At 41.1% G+C, this 22321-nt stretch overlaps 1 protein-coding gene across 1 annotated transcript in view; it reads left to right on the top strand.

Annotated features, from left to right (window-relative positions):
• Window positions 1-22321, top strand: part of LOC309563594 (sorbin and SH3 domain-containing protein 1-like) — a 244310-nt gene that overhangs the window by 21343 nt on the left and 200646 nt on the right. The window contains exon 3 of the mRNA XM_082268071.1: window positions 2769-2837. Within this exon, the coding sequence (XP_082124197.1) occupies window positions 2769-2837 (69 nt within the window). The remainder of the gene's footprint in view (window positions 1-2768; window positions 2838-22321) is intronic.

Genomic DNA, 22321 nt, shown 5'->3' with positions numbered 1-22321 from the left:
TGCTGCCAGGAAGAGGATGCGGGTGGATCTGGGAAGAAGTGCAGGGACTGGAGGAGAACCAGAAGAGGGCTGGAGTCCGCTTCCAGAGTTTGCTGAATGCTGAGACCAGGGGAAGCAAAGGCGGTGATACAGCTGCGCAGAGAGGTGCAGGATCTGTAGGAGGAGTTCTGCCCTCCTCTCTGCTGCAGACTGCTGAGAAGGGGGATGGGGAAAGATGAGCCTTTCTGCCCCTGCACAGAGGAGTGCAGGATCTGGCAAAGGAGCTCAGTCCTCTCTGCTGCCGACTACAGAGACAAGGTGGGGGGCAGAGACAAGAGGGGGGGTGCAGCAGGAGAGGTGCAAGGGCCACATGAAATGGCATGGGGGGCCGCATTCGGCCCGAGGGCCTTGTGTTTGACACCTATGCTTTAAGGAAACAGGATCAATTTGTTTGTTGTTTTTTTTTTAGGGTTACAAACACTTTAAGTTGTTATGGGTAATGTTCCCCTCTTAAGTCACTGGTCGGAAGCCACTTTTAATGCAAGAAGCATTGTCATACTGCACTTTTTTCTGTCTCCTTAATGGTTGCTGATCGTTGCATGAAAGATATGAGAAGACACATTCTTTCTGTATTCTTCAGCTCCCAACATCTCTCTCTATTGGAACCAAATTCCAACAGTAATTTCTCCTCAATTGCCCCTCTTTTGAGTCTGATATATAGACTTTATTTAACTATCAATGTGTTTGTTACATTCAAATTTTATTTCCAAAAGCTAGAATAAAGGCAAAGTCATGGTTAAAAACATGTATTTTTGGCCATAAGATTATCATGGCCTTTGTGAGCAGATGAGTAGAAAAAGTATTCACTTTATTTCATTTGTTTGCGCATATGCTAAATGGTGTCTGTCTTACCCTTCTCAGAAAAATGGGAGGCATGAATGGCATTAGCTTGACATTATCTGCAGGTGGACACATTTGGAGAATATGAAGTTGTTGTTGTAGGGCCCAAGGGGTTATAAAATGCTTCAGAGTGAGGGATACTATGCCTGCAGATTTAAGTGTTTTAACTGTATTAGGCATACTTTAAAAACTTAAAGTACACTATATGTGAACCCTCACCTTGAAAAACAACCCATTCAGTTTAAAATAGGAATGAAAAACAAGACATTTGTGTATACATATAAAAAGGGGAAAAGGGTATTTATAATGTTTTTTTTTTATAAGTGATCACATACTATCTGTTCTCAGCTGCACAATGATCTTAGAGAGCTGGGAGAGGAGAAGCAGCAGCACGCTGGACTTCCCAGTGAATGGTTGAGTATGGGGAACGTGTCAGCACAAGTCTGATCATTGGAGGAAAAAAGGCTCTCATGCCGAGGTTCTATTCTAAGCTGCAAATCCAGACAAACTGTTTTTTTTAAAGATTTAAATAAAGTAGAGAAGAATTAAGTTTGTAGATTGCCGATCTGTGGATCTGTCAGATTTGTAGTGTTGAATGGGTTTCCACACTGTAATTGAGACAGTAAGATCTGGGTTACACTTATGCGAATTCATGTGCAACTTGGATCGCACTAAATCACAAGGCAATGGAAATAACATTGTTTCCAATGGTACCCATTTACATCAATGGAGCACAGCTGCAATGCGACTTTGGGGAAGGGTTCCGTGCTACTTTGATGCATCCCCTGCTGTCAGCAGGGGTGACTCATCATTTGTAGGACACCAATGGGTGCTGACTCACTAATAACCAATGACTTATCCGTGCTTGCTGACAACAAATAAAAAATCACAATAGGTTGCACTGCAGCTGCACTAGAAAATCCAATCAAAATCGCACTGCACCAATCTGCCCAAAATCTGCCCAATCTTCCCAATTATACTAAAAAAACCTTAAAAAAGAATTATACAGAAGTTAAACTTGAGATAATGAAAAACTGCTTTAGCAGGATAGTGTATTGGCCTTGGTTCTTCTGATGGTGATTTATTGATATTTTATATCGGTAAAGTCTAAGGCTCCATTCACACCTGAGCGTATCGTTTTCAGCCTTTTCTTGGGCTTTTTTCAGGCCTTTTTTCTGGCTTTTTTTCCAGGCGTTTTTTTGCAGGTGTTTGTAAGCAGGCATTGACATCTAACAAAAATGCCTGAAATCTGCTAAAAAAGAAGCTCATGTACTTTTCTGAGCTTCAGGCGTTTTGCTTCAGGAGACAAAACGCTCAGATGTGAACAGGGGGTCATTAAAATGAAAGTGATTTTGCTTGTTGGATGTTTTGAGACTTCAGAGATGAGCGTATTACAAGCTGAAATATGCTCAGGTGTGAACAGGGCCTAAGATGTTAGCATTTTAAAAGTGTGTTAATCATTAATACAAGTTGATTGTTGATGAAAAGCCGGCAAAATTTTACTAAAGTCATTCTTTGAACAGGGGAATAGTAACCAAGACAATCAATCTGTGGAACTGAAAGTGTGGGCCACGTTCCATGAAAAAAATCTTTTTACTGATACAATTTGTATAAATGTGTTGGTACTCTTAAGTCTGCTTGAGCCATGTAAAAACTAATGTCTGCTCCAACAGCAAAACTAGGAGGTTATATTTTAGGAGAGCTAGGTCAGCACACCTGCTTTTCTGTAACAATAGATACATTGAATAAAGAAAGTGATCAGAGCCTAATTTGTTTTGCTCCACCTGTTCCCTAAAATTAATGCCTGAATGTTCATGAGAAATCAAACAGACTTTATCCTTGTGTGGTGGAATAATATGGTTATGATGACCTTCTTATTTGTACTCCAGACAATGAAGTAAACCTAGCAAACAGTGTGGTAAATGGAGTAACACCTGGCTGCAACATGCAAGAAAAAGGTAAGTCATATGATTGTGGATTGTTATGTGTTATGTAATATTATAATAATGCATAACACAAACATAAATTGCATTATCTGTTTGAAGTATGGCAATTATACTTTGGTTAGAGCTATTTTGTACTTGTCACATACAGTTTATTGTTAAATATAGATGGGTGCGCTTAACCAATGAAAAGAAGGTGACTGCAGTTGAACTCTAAGAACTGTAGAGTAAAAGAATACAGAAAAAATATATATAAAGTGCGCTCTACCTGTGCTAATGTGTCCTATGGGTCTAGAAAACCCACATCACATCAAAACAAATTGCAAAAGATGCATCAAATACACAAATGATACATCACATGGAAAAAATCAAAACAATGTAAAAATTAAATGAAATATGGTAAATGGTGAATCAAGTGATCCCTCCACATAGAGTGCTGTGTGCAATTATCAATACAACATCAACTTAAAATATCCACACATACAGTTTATTGGCTGGTGTGCAGCTGGGTGCATGACCGAGAACTCATAGTATCCAGTTAGAACATTGTAGCAGTATTTTTTTATTTATGTTGTAATGGAGACAATGCACAACTAGGTTCTATGTTCAGCACCGCTATCATTATATGGCATTAGTACTCGTGACAAGATCCTCTGGCAGCCAAAGTGAAGATGCCAAGTGACCCCCCCCCCCCCCCCCATCTAAACCAAATTGCGCTGCATATACACTGCTTTGGACGGCAATGGGTACAAACATGCAATCCATTGCCTTTAGGGTTTCCTCCTTTTGGTACAACAATCCCTCAGCGTTACACTTGTTGCTGGCAAAGGACAATTGTATGCAATCAAAATTGGATAGCATGCAATAAAACCAATGCTGATTGAAGATGTGTACATGTACACACACACACGTATGAGAATAAGTCCCAGAAGGTTTCAATATATATGTACAACATGAATGCACTCACAAACGTCCAAGGTAACAGGCATATACGGCTCAGTGTGGAGCCGCCAAGGAGATCCAATCCATGCCGGAAGCCACTGCGATGATAGAGCCGCCACAGGAAGAGATGCAGGGAGTTGGGCTGCCACCCGGTAATCGCCACGAGGAACCAGAGCTGTCGAAGGAGATGCTAAACCCAATGGGTTCTCTTCTTCCGCTTTGCCACCTTTTGGTCTATGAAAAACTGAACAAGATAGGAGTGCGGTTTGCAGCATGGTTAAGCCAGGTTGATTTAGTGTGCATTCGAAAACACAGTCAGGTTTACATCATAATAACCATAAGATCATCATAATAAATATAAGATATTATTCTATCTGGAAACCAAGATACTGTAGGCCTCAACTCATCAAAGATGGAGATGTTATTCTGTAATTGATTTGCCCTTTGCAGTAAAATGATTTTTCTGGTGAAAAGGCATAGTTAAGCTATTTAAAAGAAAGAAATATGCTGTTTTCTAAAAACGCTGTGTATTTTTTTTTTTTTTAGTATGACGCCTCAAACACAAACTTACAAAATTGATGAAAACGAAAAAAGTTTGCATATAAAAAATAAAAAGCTCAGCAAAAAATGTTAAAGGAAGAAGGGGAGTAAGAAATGAATACAAATAATTGGTTAACTATAGGCTAATGATAATATAATTAAAGTGGAAGTAAACCCTCCTCTGTAACTTGTACCTATAGGTAAGCCTATGATGAGGCTTACCTATAGGTACTGTAAATATCTCCTAAACATGTACAGTTTAGGAGATATTTACCTTACATGCAGCCAGTGACGTCACTGGCGCATGCGCTCTGAAGGAACGGCCGCTAGTGCCGTTCCTTCAGAGTCCCATGCCGTGACCGTCGGCTCCCGCGCGCGTGCACGGGAGTGATGTCACCGCGGCTCCGGTCAATCAGATGGCAGGATGCCGCAATCCCTGAAGTCGGGCGACTGGACATGTCACCCGTCATAGAAAAAAATGTTTTTGGGGTTTACAACCTCTTTAAGAGGAACAACTTCTATTTAAAAAAAAATAAATCACAGTTGCAGACTCAATTCATATGGAAACCACACCTGATTGTCAAACTGACAGCTAGCCCCACAGATTTTTCCAGGAGTTCAGGTCTCTCAACATAGGTGTACGCAGTCTGTCGCATTAGGGTGTACACCCCAAAGCTCAAACACACATGCATGTGGGTGTCTACATATATTTAACCTTGGCGCAGTGAAAGAGAGGTGCATAAGAACATCTTTTATAAGAAGTGGATCTTGCCTATCTCCCCGCCTGCACACATAGTGGTAATGCTAGGATGCACAAGGTAATTAGGGTGTGCCCAGGCCCATCCAGCCCACCCTGTGCGCACACCCATGTCTCCCAATCCAGTCCGCCCACAGCCCCCTCTGCACTGCAGTACCTGAGATGTTTGCCTCTCCTACCACTATGTCAGATTTAGCTTGTATGGTACGAACTTGATTTGTGGGAGAAATGTGTGCTCACCAAATTCTCCCTGTTCTGCTATTTTTCTGATTTCTGCTCATTTTTATATGTACTGTAGTTAATAATAATTTTATGTACAGAAATACTACATTATGTTAGTGTAATCTTGTTGCTAAGCCATCAAATCTCATACATATGAATTTTAAGCAATTATATGTTCAATATATTTTGTGCAGTTTCAGTACCTATCATTGTTTAGTGCAGCAGCAAAAATCTAAATTATGCAACAGTAGGTGAATGTGAAAGCTGGAATAAATTTAATATCCTGCCTCATGTAACCTTCATTCTAATGAAGGGTTTATTTCATAGCTGGTAGAAAAATCTAAACGGAAATACATGATATGGATCCATATAACTCTCTTCCTCTATCCCTGGGCTCCTATATTTGCATGTTCTGCCACCAGCAGGTACACAGATTTAAACATTTATGTAGATGGAAGTGTATGCAGATTTCTGCAAACAATTCTAGATAAATGAATGACAAGTAAATGACAAATAAACCAGCAAACGTGTGTATGTAAAATGTACAGGAATACTCTGTTCTTAGTTTACAAGTTCTTTTGTGTTCATCTCTTTAGAGTGCAGATGTATAGGAGATAACAGAAGGAAAACAAAAATTGGGGGGGCTGGGGGGTGTCACTTAAAATGTAGAGCAGATATCACTATCCTCTTTCTGATATATTCCATAGGCACACTGTATTTGGTGGCCCGCCCATTCAAAAAAATTCAGGTCGCAGTATCGGACCTGTGACATTCTACAGAAGATCAAATTTTGTGATTAAAGGAGAGGCGGCCATATTAGTAAAGCACATTGCAGTGTTTTTATTTAAAGTGGGCTATACCACTGCTTTGTAAATAGACCCTCCCCTCCCCCTTCCACCCCCATGCCCAATAAGGCTTATGTGTACAACCTATTAATTGATAGTATTATCCTGGCCATCACAGTCATAAAATGGCAACTACAGTTTGCATTTTTTTGTTTATTTGTACTACTCAAACATATCTTCTGTAGTGTACTATTGGAAATCCAGTTTTGTTCAAGAACTGACTTACTCTTCAAATATTTACCCCAATGAGAAAGAAAGGGTACATACTGTATGAGCAAATCTCTTTGTCATCCTTTGATCTAAGGTTTTTTTTTTTTTTATAATTATTTTTATTTTTCAATAAAAGGTAGGAGAACAAATCAGAGCCTCTGCACATACAGTCCCTGGGCTCAAGGTAATACAATAACAATACATGAAACAAAAAAAAAAATTGTGAACTGGTAAAACTACAATTAAACCCATCCTTGCTACTGATAGAGCGCAGATAGTACCACCCAGGACGCAAGGGCAATAAACATGAAGGAGTTGTTTGTCCGGAGAATCTTTTTCCCTCTCCACCATCCAAGAACACAGTCACCTGAGGTTCAATGAACCATGGGATCATACAGTACACAAGCAACCTATTGAAGGCAGGGGGCTATCATGGGAAGCACTGAGGTTTGGGACCATCTATAGGCAATCCTTTAGACCAGTGTTTCTCAACCTTTTTTCAGTCAGGGCACACTTTAAAAATTATGGACAGTTTCGAGGCACCCTTTAAAAATTATGGAAAGTCTCGAGGCACCCTTTAAAAATTATGATCAGTCTCGAGGCGCCCCATTCTAAAATGCAAAACCTATTCTAATTCTAATGCAGCAACATCTACAAGTCCAAGTAGGACACCCAATGTTTGAGGTGATTTATGCTTCCAAGGCAAATACACTTTTGAAAACTGGTACTGACTAGTAATCCTATGTTTCTCTTCTCCCTCAGTTTTTCTCTATCACTCAGCTAATGTGACCCAAACGATGATGGAGAGGGGCAGGGGAGGGTAAAACAATGATACTATGCAGGTGACTGACATTCTTCTCATCAACTGATGATGCCAGTGGTCATTAGGACCCCAGCAGCTAGAAAGGGAAATGGTGAAAACCCGTGGCTTTGTGTAACTAAAAAGGCAGCCTTCATCCACACACTGGCTTGTATACAGTTTTTGGACAATTTTTAGGCATTTTGCCAAGGCACCCCTGAAGAAATCTCAAGGCACCCCAGGGTGCCTGGGCGCCCTGGTTAAAAAAGGCTGCTTTAGACAGTAAGTAACCTTGGAGTTGTGTTGCTCTTGAGTCCAGCCAGATGTCCCACACTTTATAGAATTTGTTGGGCAGCCTCAAGACATGTGTCTCAATGTAAAGGGGTAAAGCAGAATTTACTAACTATTCCCAAAATCCCTGTGTGGGAGCAGATCCTGACTTTTATTAAATAACGATCGATTTTCTAGCATAAAACAACAGAAGCCCCAACATTGTACCAACAGCCCTGGTGGGGGCCAGAGCCTCCACCAGCCCAAGGAGGCATATATCCACCTGCTGTGGGATAGGGATAGGGATATTGGTCAACCGTGTGACCAACTGGAGAACCAAAAAGTTTGGAGGTATGGGAAGGACCAAATCTTATGGAAATAATCAGCCAGCTCCACTTGGCAACCCCAGCAATGTGGAGGGCAATTCGGGTAGATCCTGTGGAATCTGTGGGGCATCAGATAGAACCTGTGTAGAATTCTAAACTGGATCAGCCGATCCTTAAAAGACACAAGTTTAGAAAATGGGTACTTCCATATGTCCTGCCAATCCTTGTTAAACAAGATAAAAAAAAATGATTTGGCAGTTAAAGCCATTGACATTTGAACTAAGCAGTCACATTAATTTACTGATCATCTCTGGCGACATTCATACCTCTGCATGTTTCATGTGGTGGTCGTATTTGTATACTCTACTATTCATCCCTATGGAAGGTGCATTTTGCTGAAAACTGCAACAAACAGTATTTAACACGCCACACTAAAACAAAGTGCTACAGATCAGCCACTATTTTCATCCAGTTTTATATGTTGGTGAATGCCAATGGCAGAAATCCAAATTATAGTCTCGTAATACAAGTGATGAAAGCGGAGAACTTTTAATACAGACCATAGCTAAGTTTGCTGCAGCCTTAGTTTATATGCATTTTTGTGGCTTCTGTGTTTAAAATTAAATATCTTAAATGCAGAGTAAAGTGTATAGGGTTAGCTTGTAGTTTATTTTTCTATACTGGATATTTTAGAAATTGAGAGACGTTTTAATGTACACATCGATATGCATCTAAAAGTTAATATAATCCCCAAATTACAAACATTTCTGTGAGGATGAGAAATACTGTTTTTTAGGGTCTCATGCCCCTAAACAGTAAGGCATATGTGGAAATACTGAATATTAGCAACTTATAGCAGGCACTCATCCTGAGAAGGTTACACTTTACAGTCTCATTACACCTTCTCTTTTTGTAATGCAAAGGCCTGTCTGACTTTATACAAATTATAAATTATTTAGGTGTGTGCTCATGTTTTAGAGTTTTGATAAATCTAAAGTAGATTGTGTTTAGGTTATACAATCAGATTGTATAGTGTATGAACGGTTTAAATTGGAAGCAATAAGGGAAGAGTTAGAACATTTGTCAGGCGTCTACTGCTGTCCTGACTTTGGAGACCTTATCTTACTTGTGTAGTGTAGAACAGACCCTCTGACTGATCCCACTGTTTTGTCCTGAGTTCTCTTCCCTTCCGGGTCCCCAGGCAGCCAGGCACACAACACTTGCACAGTCTCTAAAGATATGCAGACAGTGGATGTCTTTGGTTTATTTGGTTTTATTACTGGGTAAACTTCGATGGGATGCAGGGAAAGCATTGGGATACTCCAGAATTTAGTGCACAAACATTTGGACATCTCTTTTTTTCGTCTTTTCTCATCAGGGAAGCAACCCCTCTCTTTTCAGAGAGTAGAGACACAAACATTTCTGATACCCCCAGGAGAGTAAATTCCAGTTTGGCAAAATTGGGGCAGCCACACAAGGGGTTAATAGCAAAAAGTCCCACCTTCATACCTCTACTAACTGTATCTGCAGATACTTGGATACCTCCTGTCCAATATTGGCTAGACACTGTAGTGTGAATCTACAGGCTGCATCCCCAATGTACCCCTCTACTTGGCTCCGAACTGCTTCCAGGAATATAGCCCCCCCAGCTTCAGCATAGGTGGGACCTGGGTGATCTCTATGCAGGCCTCAGGTAACTTGCCTAGAAGGGCATGCAGCCCTTCCAGGCTTGGATCTCCTCATCTAGGGAAAAGACCCTGCTGCTCTCTGAGTCTGGCTATGTACCGCCTCTCAGCCACCTACTGAGCCCTACCCCCCGCCCAAGGGATTGGATGAGAACTACCTGGAAACCCTGGGAATATTTAGGCACAGGATCAGCCTCTTCCAGCCCACTTTATTCCAGAAACTAGAATACTGGGGAAAGTAGCTGAGCCTGCAGCCTGTGAGACCCAGAGCAGCCAAAACGAATCAAACATTGTTCCACTGTTTACAGACGGGCCAAAAACTAAATTTGCCTATACCTCTTTCTAGCAACCTAAATTACAAAACTGGCACAGACACCAATAAAGACCTCATAGAGCTAACTTACCTTACCTTACTAAATTAGTGTTTACTGTTGCTTACTTTGTTCCTATTGGGGAGATTGCCCATTATCTCTTGTCACTGTGACAGAAAGGAAGGATAAAACTTTCCAAAAGGGACACAGACAACAAATAAATTGTGAAACCGGTAATTATTGACCACTCTTAAATAAAAAATAAAAAAAGGTATGTGTTGACTTTAAACAAAAATACCCTTGCTTCTTGTCTGGGTGAATACTGGCATTGCAAGTGAATGGAAAATGTAAAAAAAATCCCAATGGAGACACAAACAGCAACAACACCATAATAAAGGTTCTAACTTTCTCTGTTATAGCCATAACAAAATGGAAAACAAAAGTTTTGCTGGAATTTGATTTAACTTTTTCTGTTTGGTTGTATGCTGGTGTAGCACAATTCCCAGCTGTTTTGCTGGATGTGGGTCCCCCTGGGTTACCGCTAACAACAACAGCACATTTAGGCATGTTTCTCCAAGTGTGAGCACTGAGACAATGACCAGTCCAGTATCTTTGGGGTTTTGATTTATTTAGGAACTTGGATGGGAGAAGGGATCAGTTGGATACTCCTTTAACTCAACTATGCACAATTTGATGGAGACACTTAAGAAGTACTGTTTGACACTGACTTGGCGCTGGCTGAATGCCCGCCAATGCTTACTTGACGCTGGTTAACGCTGGCCGGGTGCCAGTTAATGCTGAACTATTCTTGTAACTGAGCTTCAACTAAAGGAATCCTTTCTTAGCTGCCTCAGGTACTCCTTCCTGAGGTAGCTACTTGTACACTTTTGCTGCACTGCTGAACGCTTCAGGGCCCACCCTTTCACTCCCTTATCTTCAGGGCTTAAAGCTGGATACACACTATCCAACTTTTGTGGTTAGATTTCCTTCAGATTTACCTTTTCTATGTAGTGCAAGGGCCTGCCAGATTGCATACAAATTGAAAGCGTTTAGGTTTGACCTCATATTATATGGTTTTGGTAAGTCTAAAGGAAAAAGTCTTCAGAAAATCTTATAGTGTGTATGGCCACTTGACAACCCCTTTCTATGCCACAACTACCGGTTAGCTGGCTCCTGGATCCCTTTGACCTTCTGGAGTGGCCTCCTCTCTTAGGGTGCTACACTTGGATATACAACAAGTCAGCATTATGTAGAGGAGTTGTGCACACAACCTTTTTAATAGTACTGATCTCAAATTCCAAGGAAGGTAGATAAATGTGCTAATTTGGGATTCCAGTTTATTTAACCACTTGCCGACCGCCGCACGCCGATCTACGTCGGCGGTCAGCCCCTCACAGGCAAAGTGACGTAGGGCTACGTCACTAGCTTGTGAGGGTCTAGGGAGCGAGCGCGCGCCGCCGGAGGCACGCTCCCGCTCCCGCGTGGTCACGGACCCCCCCGCGCGTGTGACTGGCGGACCCGATGTCCGCCGGCCACTCTGCGATCGGCGGGGGAGAGGGAGAAAGTCAGGCAGCTTGTGTAAACAAGCTGCTTGTCATTCTCCCCTCTGTATGAGAGCTGATCATATGGATCTACTATGTAGATCCGTTGATCACTCTGCATACAGCTGAAGCCACAGCCAATCACAGTAAGAATCACGCCCCTAGGGACACACACAGCCCCTCCCTCTCAAATAAAGTTAACCCCTTCACTACCAGTGTATTTTTACAGTAACAGTGCATATATATAGCACTGATTACTGTAGAAATGTCACTGGTAACCCCAAAAGTGTCAAAAATGTCAGTCAAGGGTCCGATCTGTCCGCCCCAATGTCGCAGTACCGCAAAAAAAATCGCAGATCGCCGCCATTACGCGTTAAAAAAAAAAACAACAAAAATGACAAAGATCTTTCCCTTAGTCAGTAAACGCAATAACTTTTGCGCAAAGCAATCAAAATACGCTTTTTGCGATTTTTTTTACCAAACATAGGTAGCATAAAACAAATTGGCCGAAAATGTTAAAACATTTTGATTTTTACATTTTTTTTTGGGGGAATTTCATATAAAAAAAGGGAAAAATTTTGCTATTTTTGCAAAATTGACGCTCTTTTTTTGTTTATAGCGCGTGATCAAAAAATCGCACAGGTGATCAAATACCGCCAAAAGAAAGCTCTGTTTGTGGGAAAAAAAGGACGCCAAATTCGTTTAGGTACAGCGTCGCACGACCGCGCAATTGTCCGTTAAAGTCACGCAGTGCCGAATCGCAAAATACCCCCTGGTCGTTTAGCAGCCAAATCCTCCGGGGCTTAAGTGGTTAAAAAAAAAAAAAATCCATAGCTATTATTGGTAGTAATGTGTAGCGTTCTAAAAATAACCTATGAACAATACAATTTTGTCTTCCAAGCTGGTAGGGCTGTTATTATGCAGATGAGCTGATCTCTTCTTCAGTCAGACAATGAAAACTATTTTGTGTCTGTGCCCACCCCTGCCACTGAGAAGGGTGATCGGGGTCCACCACATGCATCTAATTTCTCACACATTTGGGTTTTTATTTTTATAAATGATTTAGGCTCCTTTCACACGGCCGCTCCGTGTGAAAGGTCCGCTGCGGGACTTTTTTTTTTTTTTCCACGGAGCGGATGACATTTCTGTCATCCGCTCCGTGTGCCCGCATATCATCCCATCCGTTTGCGGATGATATGCGGACATAATGTAAGTATATGGCACTGCGGATGTCAGCGGATGACACCGCTGACATCCGATTTCCCTTCCTTTCCGTTTTTTACACGGAAGGAAAAATGGGGTTCTGTTCCATTCGTAAAAACGGAACAGAACTGAAAGGAGGAAAATCGGATGTCAGCGGATGGTATTCCGCTGACACCCGCAGTGCCATTCACTTACATTATGTCCGCAAATCATCCGCAAACGGATGGGATGATTTGCGGACACACGGAGCGGCCGTGTGAAAGGACCCTTAGGGATCAGATGATCAACTCACAAAGCAAAATTAGATTGTTTATTGTGTTTATTTGTTTTTTTTTGCATGATCATTTTATCATAAAACCATTCCGTTCACATAGCAAAATATTGCATAGACTGTGAATTTATAATCTGCACATGAAATAGTTATGTAAAGTAGTATTAATCCCTCAGTGTATTTTGCCTAAGACATTAAGCACAATAGAATTGAAAATACACAGTAAACTATTAATTGCAATGCTACCCCAGCACTTGCAGTTTACAACTTTCAATGCTAATGGCTCCTGCTATCTCAGAGCTGCTTTCCATGAACGTTTTGTCTTCACAGGAAAAGGGAACAGTGGACAGTGAAGTCTGGAGTCTTAGTTTGGGGAAGGGAGGAGGAGAGAGGAGCAGGGGAGTGCCTTGCTGTCCTAGGCTATAGGCTGTATGTTTCTATTGCAACACACAGCGTAGGGAGACACCACTCTAGTCCCTGCAAAAAGGATGCTGCAAAAAAAGAGCCACCCTAATGCAGAAAACCTGGGGCAGCAGTCATGGCACTAGTTTAAACTGGAACATCGGAAAGGATATAAAGTAGCTGCATACTCAGTGATTAAATCAGCTTCTGAACATGCTTAATAAACTGGATTCTTAACCTGTTAATCAAAAAATATAATTTCAGTTTGATGACTGCATTAGTTTTATCCTAGTATATTTTCTGCAAGTACAGAAAATGCCTGCTAATCCTATCCTTATAACTTCTTGTGGACTGCTATTTTCTGTAGTCTACAAAGCAATGCCCACTATATACTGGACATCAGGAAAGGGGGGGGGGGGACGTGTTTGTATTAGAAATTAGGGGAGCAACCTAATATAACATCACTGCTAAGACACCCTAAGCAGCTCCCTCCTCGCTAAAGGCAGAGAATCTGATTTTGGCGGAATCACCAAGTGGCATGAAATTGTAACCGAGGCCTAAAACACACAGGGGGAGATTTACTAAAACTGGTGCACACAGGATCTGGTACAGCTGTGCATAGTAACCAATCAGCTTCTAACTTCAGCTTGTTCAGTTGAGCTTTGCCTATAAAACCTAGAAGCTGATTGGTAATATGCACAGATGCACCAGATTCTGTGTGTACCGGTTTCAGTAAATCCTCCCCACAGTGTGAATAGGACCCCAATCTTTGTGAAGTGACTTTTACATACAAAATACCACAAAACTGGTACAAATTGTGCTCACTTTTAAACTCAGCAGATCTGCATAATAAAAATCTAAAAATTAAATTGCCATTTTTGGTTTAAAAAAAAATAGTAAATAGCACACTGTATTTAAAAGTGATGTATGTATTTTTTTTTTCTTTTAGATTTACACTTACCTAGGTGGATATGCAGCATCGGTCCAAAGCTGCATCTGCCCCCTGGCATCTTTACAATGATAACCGAGCGATCGAACACTGTTGATCGCTCGGTTCTCACTGCTCAGTGAGCAAAGAGTTGCTGACTGTCAGTCAGCAGCTCTTTGCTCTGCCCCCTTCTCACCCACTGGAGCGTTGGGCTGTGGAGGGAGCGGGAAGGACCGGCTCAGGCTCTCAGTGGCTCGCTGAGAGGCTGAGCCAGGGGACGGTTCAGGCATGCGGGCAGATCCTGACTCCATGTTCGTGATGACGTTCGAGCCTGTTACGGCTCTTTGGCATCAGCCCGCTCACTGCTGAAAACGGATCATAACGATCTGCACTCCTGTGATCCACAGGAGAAGTACAGTCAAACAAGCTTTGGTTGTACTTCTCCTTTAAACACCTAAAGCCTCATGTTTTAGGCCTCCTACACACGTATGCCTGAGACCAAGCAACATAAATTCCAGCATATTTTCCCTGCTCGGCTGTACTCTGGTATGCAGCAGTACTCACATATACACTAGTATAATGTAAAGGATTTTTTTTTAAAAATGTACATTTTGTATTTTTAATACCCCTGTACACTATACAGCACTTGTGTTTTTTATAAGTATTGCAGTATAACCGAGTACAGCTGCGCGAAGCCCTTTATGTTTCTGGACAGCTGTACACGGCACCTGGGCTTCCCAGTGGGTGAACGTATGCTGGGGTTTACATTGCACAGGCTCAGACGCCATGTGCAAGTAGAAGCCTAGTGAATTGCGCTTTTGCTGAAGTTTGTTACCAGTGTAGCTGCAAATGGAGCCTATTGGAGTTCATTTGTAGTCACGTCAAACAGAAATGTATTTCAAAAGAATATCCTGCTTTAAAATCAGTCTGCTACATACCCACATTGAAAGCTATCTATTTAATTATCAGACTTCACCTTTAAATCCCACTTCCATAGAGTGAAATGAAGATCAGCTTGTGAAAGGCAAGGTAACCTGCTGAGTAGGTGAGGATGAGTAATGAAATCATAAACTGCCAGGTCATGTACTTAGAAAGAATCCACTTACATGAATGTAATTTCCTTCTAACACATCAGTCCGCTAATGTAAATATAAACTGTTCTGGCATTTATTCCTATGAGGCACGCAAATGTGCAATAATAAAACGCATTGGTTTCCTGAGTCCTATTGTAAGCAATAAAGGCATTACTTACAAAGTAAACAAATGGGGCCTCCGGGGGGAAAAAATGCATTTTACCTTGTTTACATAAACCTAATTTTGTTTCATTCTATTTCTGGAGCATCATATTTTTCAAGACTGGAAGGTTACGTGCGTGTGAGCAGATGTAAACATTTCAGCTCCATCAAACATGACTGGTTAGCTAAGTTAGGCCAAACGTATCAGTGCAAACATACAGTATAGCTGTCATTAAACCCCAATGACAGATTGGTGGCATTGGACAAAACCATCCCTTTCTATTACACAGATGTTCAGGGTCTGATCATCCAACATACGTACCTATCCTTTGGTGTTCTACATCATCTCAGAATGGTGGGTGGTTGGGTTTCTGCAGTGGCAGCTTCTAGAGATTCCTTAGTTAGCAATTCCACCGTTACAGATCCATCAGACATTGACAGGTTACATCCAAGAACTAACAGAGTAGCAGTACTGATGCCAATAAAATCAGGATTACAGCTACGCATGTTAAAATATGCAGTAGCACTGTTCCCATAAGAAAGGCATGTATTTGCTCCTCCTATGAACTGTAGCTGTGTCTTGTCCAGCGGTTTATATGTCCTAACGATGAAGGAGAGTATGGTGGAAACTAGTGGAAAGTAACTTTCATTTTCTAGAGATCACTTTTTCCCATATACAATCAGATTGTTTCACATCTATGCCTATCATGCAGCAGTCTATCATGCCTTTAAAGAGACTCTATCACCAACTTAAAAAGCGTCTTTTCTTTTCTATAAACATTTTTCTTCTGTTCACATGCAATGTGCCTTTGTGGTTGCTAGAAAATGTTGACTGCTCCAGGAAGAGTCAATTTTTTTTTGCACAGCCCTTCTTTTCCTCTTTACACGTGTTAGCCCTCCCCCTTTTTGTTTTTTTTTTTACTATTTTCTGTGCTGGCCCAAATTCTTTGCCTCCCTCCTTACCTCCCTACATTACCTTTTTATGTCGCTGCCAGAGGAAGGCGCAAAGGCTATAGAGATATACTGGAGTCTTCTGGGGTCGCTGGCATCACATCCAAGATGGTGGAACCCAGCAGCAGTCTCAGGGATTTTTCATGTGTACACAAGGGAGGCTTTTACAGGCAAATAACATTCATAAATGATGCTAAACACAAATATAATCTCACGGGAAGATTGTAGTTGAAATTACTGATCTTGGGACAGGGGTCTCTTTAATAGTTATTTAAGTTGTTACATCTTACTCATCGAAACAGCTGTCATGACATGATGAGTTCTCACGTTACGGCCATTTAGCTAATTTGTTTGTTTTTTTTCTTATTTAGGGTTGGGCAAAAAGCAGTTCATTAATCTGTAATAATTGGTAAATGAAGCATACCATGTTTCAGAGTTGATTTGAGATTTGAGTTGTTACGCCCTTATATGACTAGTGAGAAAATATGAATCACAGAGCTATTTAATCATTCTACCACATTTTCAGTATTCTGCTCTCATAATTTATTAGAAGAATGTTTGGAGTTAGTACATTGTCACACAGGAAGTATGGTGGCTGCCACTTCTGGATATCTAAAACTTTTGAGCACAATAAGCCTGGAATAAACATGCTGCAGATGAGTATTAGAAAAGTACCAGAATTTCTTATCCTTATATTTGTTGTAGGGCAAAGACTCAAACAGCACTAATACCACAACATTAGCATGACAGTTAGGGACAAGCATTATTTAAATGAGAGTTCAACAATGATAGCCTCCATGATCTTTACTGGAGAGTCCCTTTAAATGGAAAGTACACTGTGTATGTAGTATGCACTTATTTTAGGCTATTTTAGTATATTAAAAAATTGTGATATGATTTACTAGGCATGTGTAGATTGGCCACTAGCAGGAGCTCTGTATTCCACTACAGCAGTGTGTCTGAACTTTTTTTCAGTGGCAGCGTCCTTTAAAAGTATGCAAAATCTTAAGGCATCCCAGTCTAAAATGTAGAAAAACACAAATGTTACTTATCAATGGGAAACCTGAGCCTGGGACATTGCACACAAATGTTACTTATCAATGGGAATCCTGAGCCTGGGACGTTGTACACAACCACCTTCATAAAATGAACTTCACATCAAAAGCCCCCTTTCACGTTATAGGTCCTTCTGTCACAACACAGCCCCCTCCACATCAGAATCCCCTCTTCCTGCCAGAGGCCCGCTGTTACATCAGAGGCCCCCATCATGACAAGGGTCCCTCCAACACATCAGAGACCCCCCTTCATGTCAGAGACCTTTTATATCAGAGTTCCCTATCACATCAGAGTACCCCCTTAACAGAGCCCTCCCATCACAGCAAAGTCTCCCCATGATAAAGTCCTCCCATCACGCAGTCCCCCAATCATACAGTCATCATTGACAGAGCCCCCCAATCACACAGTTCAATCAGAGTCCTACATTTTATCGGCAAGCAGAGGGCAGGAGGGGGAGCAGGTTTGCAGGTGGAGGGCTTCCGTTCCCTTCTGAATAATGGGGTTGCCCTGCATGTCATAAGTTGATATGGTGCATGCAGGCCAGTCACTAACATAATAGCAACAAATTTTGCTATGTGTCCTGCCCTACAGCATCATTGCTTGTTTTGACACCGGCAGTCAGCTTTCTCATACCGTGCCAACTCATGACACTGATCCAGGACAACCTAGGCCCTGCGTTTTTGGCACCCCAGGGGAACCCAAACAGCACTACAGCTACTGTAGCCTTTCTGCTTAAAGCCCAAAAATAACTTTTAGTTTAAATTGGCTAAATACATTCCAGGTGCATCAAAACAAAATATGTTTTATGTTTTACATTTGTTTTCCTCAAAAATCAGTCACATCCTATGTAGAAAAGCCCATCTTCTGCCAGCACACACAGAGTGGAAGCTTTATTCTCTGTGTGAACGCAGTGATCTGTTAGTAGAGGTCCAACATGCCCCCTTGTCAGAGACAGAACTCTTAAATTAGCAAGGAACACAAGCTTTGCTGATAGCAGAGCTATAGGCCTGACTCAGTCAGGAGAATGTCGAACCTCTACATTGAGACCACTGCTTCCCCACAGAGAGCAAAGCTCCCATTCTGCAGCTGCTGGCAGTTGGGGTCCTGGAAAGTAAAATAACATTAAAGAAATTAAGGAACAAAGCATATGAATAAACCCTTTATGTTCACTTACAGCTGAATAGCTTTCTTGGCTATCTTCGGCCTCAGTGCTGTCAGAGCCACTGACCCAGAACAAGTGTGCCACCAATGAAGTCAGCGCAAGGATGAAACTTATGATTTCCTTGCTTGTTTTCAGTCAATGACTCAAGCTAATAAAATATTTGGTTTAGCATACCATCTTGCAATGTAGTATTTTTAAATTGGGATCAAAGAGATATTCCCTATATGGGGTTTTTTTAAGTCTTGAACCTATGATGATAGTTTTATAATAACCTGCTTTGATTTATTTTAAAGCCCAACTCTGGAATGGAATTTTAGGTGGTAATGCTTACTGCCATCTAAATAGCATTTTGCAGTGGATTGTGTTGCAGAGGGCAGTATAACAGTGGCTGGCAGGTGTTGAGGAGGCACTACTGTTGCCTCCTGACGCCTGTTTTTTTTTTTTTTTTTTAAATTGTTGAACACCAATTTTACATTGCAGGACCGGAGTTAAACTGGCTCGCAGTTGCGGAGCAGCCCTATCTCAATGGATGATGTTTGACCGGCAGTGCCTGCGGCCTGTGAAAATCTACAGTTATAATTGTAAAAATGTGTTTAGCCCTGTCAGGCTGTAATGTTAGAATTCCAGTGGGTTGACAGGGATGGCAAAACCGTAGCTCAGCCAACATTTTTTACCAACCCCTACTGCCAGTGTAAAAGATCTCTTGCATTGCCGCCCCCTCCTTAACCACAATGCAGGGGTTAAATGCTCTTAAACTAAGAAGTAGTGAGAGGCTGTATTGCTTAGTGGATTCTTCACTCCAGCTAGCTCCAGCGCTGTCCTCTCCTTCCTGATACTCTGGGCTGTGAGGGGAGGCTTCCGGGGACTAGTCACACAGCAGGAGGGAGCTTGCTAAAGCGAGGAATAAGGTGAGTATTACACCTATTCCCTTAATTCTAGAGAAAAATTTACATTCAAACCTTGCAGCATGGGGTAGGTATTTTCTTGTGTCCAGAGTTGGGCTTTAATGTTTTTATAGAATAGCAAGGAGTGATAGAGTTTACAACTGATCATTCTTCTAATGGGTATATGTAACAATTACTGTGCATTTAGTGCCGAAGTATATAAAGATTGTTCATCATTGTGGAATGAAGGTATGCCCTAAACTCAACTACAAGTTTCCAAGCTGTTAGTAAGGTGCAGTCCTGCGATTATGCTGAGATAATTAGTTCTTTTGGTTAGCCCCTTGTCTCAAAGCTTCTTTATATAAACTCTGTGTTTTCCCATATGCATTGTTTCCACTCTTGTGTCCACAGCAGCAGATGGGTCTTCAGTGAGTTATCGCTCACTCTCAGCTATTCAAATCATTCCAGTGAAGGCAGTACAAAGTTTTCCTGATCTTGTGCCAGTTCCAGGTACACGTGTGCAGCCCATAGAGCCATGCCCATACAGCATTGTTTGTCTGTTTGCGCAGCCTCGCAGTTATGTGACCGAAACTGGGCCACTTGTAATAGATCCGTTTCCAGCTGTGCTTTTATTGTAAACTAGTGTCTGAGTCGATCTCATCACAAAGCTTGTGTTTGCAATGTTTTGCTTTGTTTTACATTTTGTGCTCACAGAAATTATACGTAAATGATTTATAATTGCGGAATTATCACTTTCCTTTTTTTGTTTGAAGAAAAAAGTTTGTTTATGCTTGAGCATGCACTGGGCAGTTGTAAATTTTGCGGAGGAATGTTTAACCATTTTTTATTTTTGCTTCTTGGATTATAATATTGCTCGGCTTTTAAATTGTTTTGTATTCTGGTCATTAAAGAGTGAAAGCATGCCATGCATGAACTGTTCGTAATCCAATATGTTTAGCTAGCCAAGAGTTTTCGCCTTGTAGTTAACCACAGCCACCCCTCAGTGCCACAGGCCTTTGTGGCCTTGGAGCTTAAATAATACCATTTAAGTAAACATCTAAGAAACCAGTTTAATGTAATGCAAAAACAAATAAAATGGGAAGCTCTTTTACCTTTGCTAAAGGATTTGTATTGTTTAGCATTCTATGAATGAAGGACAGGCGGATGATGAAAGATCTGACTCCTCTATTCATAGATCGTTTTTTATTTGTAGAAGCTGTAGTAGAGCTATGAATGGAGGTTGAGGCGGTAAGGATGGGCATAGTCTGCACCAGAAGATTATTGGTGGCAGGGGTGGGGGTAGGATCAGAGGATTTCAACAAAAAACACAATTGTCTGCACAAGATTGTAAGTACTCTCTCTTGTGTTGATTTTTTTTTAAATGTTTTGTCTAAACCTAGTAAGGAATCATATTTTCTTTACATTTTCTTCATGAAAATTATGTGATGACCCTGTAAAAATGTCTGAAATAATTATGGAATATGGGGCAGGATGATGTTCTCTGATAATCCAGCTACTGTAGATTGAGGCCCCTGTTACCGTTATACAACATTTGGCCTGAAAAACTTTAAAAAGTCTTAGAATTCTGTACATTGATGAATGAATGAATATTCTGCCTCTTCACTTTTTATGACATATGTGTGCTGGCCACAAGCCAACAAATTTGGTCGTTTCCCCAGCAACTGCTCTTGTAAAGTGAATAATTATAATGATGAAATTCTTGCCCAAAACTACATACATATATATAGTATGTGTGTGCCTGTGTGCATATATATATATATATATATATATATATATATAAAGACCCAGAGCCACAGTGTTTTCCCACACCACTAGATGTATGTCTGGTGCCTAAGCATTATTTAAAATCCCTCATGTGGCATTATCAGACAGTAAACACCAACATTTTTGTTAGATTATAAAAAACCTTCTGGTACTCAGGGAGGGACTGCAACAGTATGTAGTCTATTTCAGACCATGAAGGGACAAAATTTTAAGTATATCTAAACTAAAAAAATAAAAAATCTGACATTTTTGCCCATTCTTCTTTGCAAAATAGCTCAAGCTCTGTCAGATTGGATAGAGAGCATCTGTGAACCGCAATTTTCAAGTCTTACCACAGATTCTCAATTGGACTTAGGTCTGGACTTTGATTGGGCCATTCTAACAAATTAATATGCTTTGATCTGAACCATTCCATTGTAGCTCTGGCAGTCCTCCTGCATTACTGAAAAACATCCCTGTCCTGGAGGTCTCCCGATTGCAAAAATAGTTTTTATATGCATATTTTCAGCATACGTTTGTGAGTAAAATGTATGGCATTCCTTTTAAATTTCCATTAATTGTCCTATGATATTGCACTAGGTCGGTGCGCTTCTCTCTTGTTTTTCTATGTTTTCAGTCCATACGGATACCCATCATCCTGAGAGGGCAGCAAGAGCCTAGATGCCAGCAATACAGCCTTCCCTATAACGCAGCACTTGAGTGCAGGAGATTTTAATTGTTTTGTATGTTTGTGGTCGTTGTCCTGCTGGAAGATGAACCTCCATCCCAGTCTCAAGTCTTTTGCAGACTCTTAACAGCTTTTCTTCTAAGATTGCCCTGTATTTGGTTCCATTCATCTTCCTATTAACTCTAATCAGCTTCCCTGTCCCTGCTGAAGAAAAGCATTATAGTATGGTAATGAATCTAAGTCGGCAGTTTGACAGTACCTCCTCAACCATTATGCATGTTATTATTATTACATTATTACCGACCAATAAAATTAAGACAATCTTAGTACCAAAAATTTGCACTTGAATCTAACCTGAACCGGTGAACAAAACTGCACTGGACTGCGGACTGCAAACTGTAGCTGGACATGTGTGAACCTAGCCTTATAGTATTTGCCCATTCCTGTACTGATGAATGATGCAGTTGGAGTCCTGACATTTTCTGTGCATGAGGCTGTTGGCAGTCC

This window comes from Pelophylax lessonae (assembly GCF_965119305.1).
Source record: "Pelophylax lessonae genome assembly, chromosome: 9".
Taxonomy (NCBI): domain Eukaryota; kingdom Metazoa; phylum Chordata; class Amphibia; order Anura; family Ranidae; genus Pelophylax; species Pelophylax lessonae.
Note: the sequence above shows the minus strand (reverse complement) of the source record. Positions and strands in the feature narration are given on the sequence as shown.